The 3,893-nt window shown below is 52.8% G+C and overlaps 1 protein-coding gene across 2 annotated transcripts; it reads right to left on the bottom strand.

The window, feature by feature from the left end:
• Positions 1-317: 317 nt before the first annotated feature.
• Positions 318-3,519, bottom strand: KRTDAP (keratinocyte differentiation-associated protein). Of its 2 annotated transcripts, XM_011982249.1 has the most exons (6): positions 3,344-3,519; positions 1,784-1,822; positions 1,644-1,685; positions 1,423-1,467; positions 701-748; positions 318-460 (listed from the first exon to the last, which is right to left on the bottom strand). In XM_011982249.1, the coding sequence occupies exons 1-6, from the start codon at positions 3,428-3,430 to the stop codon at positions 422-424; spliced, it is 300 nt and encodes a 99-aa protein (XP_011837639.1). In that variant the 5' UTR covers positions 3,431-3,519; the 3' UTR covers positions 318-421. The 2 variants fall into 2 exon arrangements, with proteins under 2 accessions (XP_011837639.1, XP_011837640.1); XM_011982250.1 differs by lacking the exon at positions 1,644-1,685.
• Between the last annotated feature and the right edge of the window lie 374 nt (positions 3,520-3,893).

Raw genomic sequence — 3,893 nt, 5'->3', positions numbered from 1 at the left:
AACAGGACAGTTTTCTGGGTCCAGGAGCTCCCCCTCAAGAGAATGAGACCTGTCTCAGTTACTTTTTGGTTTAGAAATTTCTTGAGCATCTTACTAAGCAAGCCATAGCTTCATGCTCCTCAAGGATCCCAGTCAACACTAAGGAGCTAAGACACAAGGAGGTCTCTTGCCATCTTGGTGTGTCCTTTCTATTTCCTCCTGTCTCCCTACTTACTCTCCTCTTGGAAGTCAAGATTTCTACCTACCAGCCTTGGGGCCATCCCATCTTAACTCCTTTGTAAAGCCCAGTAGGAGGACAGAGACACAGATACAGGAGCTGTTGGATGGAAGACATTTTATTGGAGTTCCTGAGCCAGGAAAGGGTTATGGTAGGTTGAGAATCAGCGCTCACGCTCGCCCCCTCTCCCAGTGGAGGTCATGGTCACTGGGCATCAGGAGTTGCGCTCCTCAGTCCTTTCAGCTGGAGGGAGAGGGGTCAGGGTTAGATGGGGAAACCCCTGGGTGCCCAGTATAGGATGGCACGGATGGAAAGGAATTTCTGCCTCGATGTGAGTTCCCGTTCTCGTCTATATGTAGTAGTTAAGATCTCCCTTCAGTTTGGTGAGAAGGTTGATCCTCTTTTCCCTGTCCCCACTCTCTCTCCCATATCCTCTGCTTCTTCCCTTACCCCCAATATCCTCCTAATGCCCACACCTCTTACCTTAGGAAAGGCATCCCAGTTGAGGAAAGGAAGTTTCCTTTTGATAGACTAAAAGAAAGAAAGAGAAAGAGAGTGCTGTGTTGCAGGTCAGCCGGGCATGGATCAGTAAGCATTCCCTTAATGAACTCCCACAGTAACCATAGTAACAATAATGTTATTATTTTGTCATTACTTTATCAAGAGCTAATATTTCCTGAGGCCTTATTCTGTGTCTGCCTTGCATGGGCTGCTCTACAAGCATGATTTCAGTGGGTTTTTACAGCAACCTTTTGTGGTGGATTGTCATCCCCACATCACAGAGGAAGCTGAGGCCGAGGGAGCTGAAGGCATTCGCATGAGGCCACGTGTGAAGTGAGTGCAGTCAGGAGACGCGGACCCCAGCTCTGTCACTGACTTTGCCTTCTAAGTGTGGGTGGGCCCCAGTTTTTCCATAGAGGATGAGGGGATTCAAATAAAATCTTGACCGATTAGGCTCTTCCTCTTCTGCAATTGTCTTTGGGGCTCTGCTCCTCCACCACCATCTTAGGAAAACACGGGTGGCCAGGACAGACGCCGGGGGAAGCTTTCTTCGGTTGACAGCCCATTGGGCAGCATCCAGGCAGGGCAGTCACTCCCTCCCAGAGCTCAGGAACCAACCCGTACATTTAAAGCCAAAATGTGCTGCCACTACCCTGCGATGACTGCAGACAACCAAGGAGGGCAAGGGGCGCCCGAGCACTCACCTCAAAGAGGGCATGCCAGTTCAGGAATTCATCAGCCTTAAAAGCCTGTGGAGGAAGAAGGACAGCAGAAGCAGGTCAGCTCCAGGGGAGGCCAGAGCTTAGCCCCCAGCCCTCTGGAGAAGGTGAAGGAACCGTGGCAGCTTTGCAAGCTCTCTACCAAGGTGTTTATCCCCTCTGTAATGAAGGTATTCACGGGGGCAGCACCAGAGAAGCGTACTCACAGATCGCAACTTGTCGATGTTCAGGAACGGGGTGTTAAAGGCCTAGGCGGAAAAGCAGGGTGTTAGGAAAGTTGCTAAGAAGCACAAAGAGAGAAAGGACAGACTCGCGGCTGGAGGGCCGGGGAAAACAGACGGCTTACCTCGGGTCGTGAAGCATAATTCTCAATGGTGCTTTCTTCCTAGAAAGGGAGAGGGAGAAAAGGAGGCAGATGGTCACGTGACGCCAGGGCCCTCACCCACATCCCTTCCTGCCAGCTGTGCCTTCATCCACAGGCCAGTCCCCGAAAGAACGCAGCCTGTTCTCCACCATGGTCTCCATTCCAGTTGCGCACATGGTTGGTGGATGTGCAGGGTGAGGAGGGGGAATTGGAGAATGGTACATGTAAGCGGTGTCGTGATGGGCAGCAGGCAGAAAGTCTGGAGCCGAGCATTCGCTCAGGAAAAACTAGCTAGTGCTGTCCTGCAGTTAACTTAATTCTAAGAGGTGGGGTGTTCTGGAGACACCCATGCTCAGTCCATATAGCTGGATGGGAAAGATTCCAGTGCAGGTGAGAGCCCAGCTGCTGAGGTGAACTGCCTGCCTCTCACTGATCGAGGTTGCTTTGCTTTGTGGCTTTATTGCCACCACTGTTGGAGGCTCCGTTACCCCCCTCCATGGGGACCCCACCCCAGGCCTCAGTGTGCCCCATCGTGTCCTCCCCAGGACACAGCCAAACACGGAGCCCGCAGGCTGGATCCAGATGCTCAGATCTCATAAAAATTTGGCTCATTTGTTTTTTGGTTTGAATTGGACATTTTGAATTAGTAAGAATTCATAAATTCATCCCGATTTCTAGTTTCCCCTAAAATTTTTAAAATTCTAGGCACGTCTTCCCACTCCATGGTGTCAGGTAGTGTGAAAGCTGCCCTTTCAGACTGGGGAAGTCAGCCCCCCTTCACCTGAGGCCCCGACAGTCCCCTGGCTCAGTGACATCACTGGCTCGGTCGTCAGCCGCTGAGCCTGTGCCCCTGTCTTAGACTTTTAAATCCAGAGCAGGCATCAGGATTCCTCTCTGGCTGAGGACCGGATGGTAAAGATTCTCACCATGGTCTGCACTCCAGAGACAGTAAGGAGCCACCCGTCACCAGGGCACTGCTCACAGGGGCACAAATAAAGCAAAGAGGGGCTAAGCAGGGGTATCCCAGAACACCCCAGCCCCACTCCTCCTAGAGTTAAGTCAGCTGCAGGCAGCATTAGCTAGTTTTCCGCTTTGCTCCACCCTCTCCACCTGCTGTCCATGTGGACGCAGGCCTGGGTTTGGAGCTGCTCTGTCTCACATTGCCGTTCTCCAGTTCCCCCTCTTCCCCCGCACATCCCCAGGCATGTGTGCGCTGGAACAGAATGGGTGAACACTCTGAGGGCCCACGGTGGAGATCGTCTGAACCCAGACGACCCACTCAGTCCTGTCTCCTCCCAGGGTTCAGTCCACGAGCCTCCCCCACACACTTCACCATCCCTTCCAGAAAGAGGAGCATCTCTGTCCCAAATGTCTCCCCAGGGATGCTCTGTTCCCTCCTCCCTTCCACAGAGCCCCAACTTCTTCAGCCCCCATCAGAATCCAAAACTAAGAGCCAGCTATCCAGGAATGGACAGAAGGTAGAGAGATGGAGGGGTAGGTGGGTAACATGTATAAGAATAAAAATGCAGGTGACGTGCTCACCTCAGGACCACCCAGGGTGGCTCCCTGGGCAGAATGGAGCACCAGGAGGGAGAGGAGCACCACGGCAGGAAGGACCGGGATCTTCATGGCATCAAGTTTGGGGTGCTCTGAGGCGGGGCCTCAGTGCTTGCTCTTTATATTCCCAAGGAGGCAGATGAGCACAGAAATGGGGTCCCCACCCCACTGACTCATCCTCAGAGCCTGTCGCCCACCCCCGGGGCTCTGGGAGGGGGAGGCATGGACTGTTCCTCATTTGCCTTGGATTTCTCAATTCGCATTCTGCCCCAGGCACGTGGAAGGTGAGACTGCAATGGGTCTCTTCATGCAGATGGGGCTGGGACAGAGACAGGTTGGACCTGTCCCTCCGAGGGATTGGCAGTGGTACCCAAGCAACCTCTCCTTTTGTCTTTGTCTCTTTTCCTTATATCCCTATTCCTCTCTTAGAATTCAGGCTTTTTTTTTTCCCCCTTTTTTTTTTAAGACAGGCTCTCACTCGTTGCCCAGACTGGAGTAGAGTGAGGTGATCATGGCTCACTGCAGCCTTGACCTC

Source organism: Mandrillus leucophaeus, unplaced genomic scaffold (assembly GCF_000951045.1).
Source record: "Mandrillus leucophaeus isolate KB7577 unplaced genomic scaffold, Mleu.le_1.0 Scaffold238, whole genome shotgun sequence".
Classification (NCBI taxonomy): domain Eukaryota; kingdom Metazoa; phylum Chordata; class Mammalia; order Primates; family Cercopithecidae; genus Mandrillus; species Mandrillus leucophaeus.
Note: the sequence above shows the minus strand (reverse complement) of the source record. Positions and strands in the feature narration are given on the sequence as shown.

Excerpts from the sequence above, each read along its gene's own strand:
- KRTDAP (XM_011982249.1), bottom strand. The coding sequence starts at position 3,430 with ATGAAGATCCCGGTCCTTCCTGCCGTGGTGCTCCTCTCCCTCCTGGTG. Across the intron at positions 1,686-1,783 it reads ATTATGCTTCACGACCCGAG|GCCTTTAACACCCCGTTCCT; the intron begins GTAAGCCGTCTG and ends TTTTCCGCCTAG. Across the intron at positions 1,468-1,643 it reads ACATCGACAAGTTGCGATCT|GCTTTTAAGGCTGATGAATT; the intron begins GTGAGTACGCTT and ends CTTCCTCCACAG.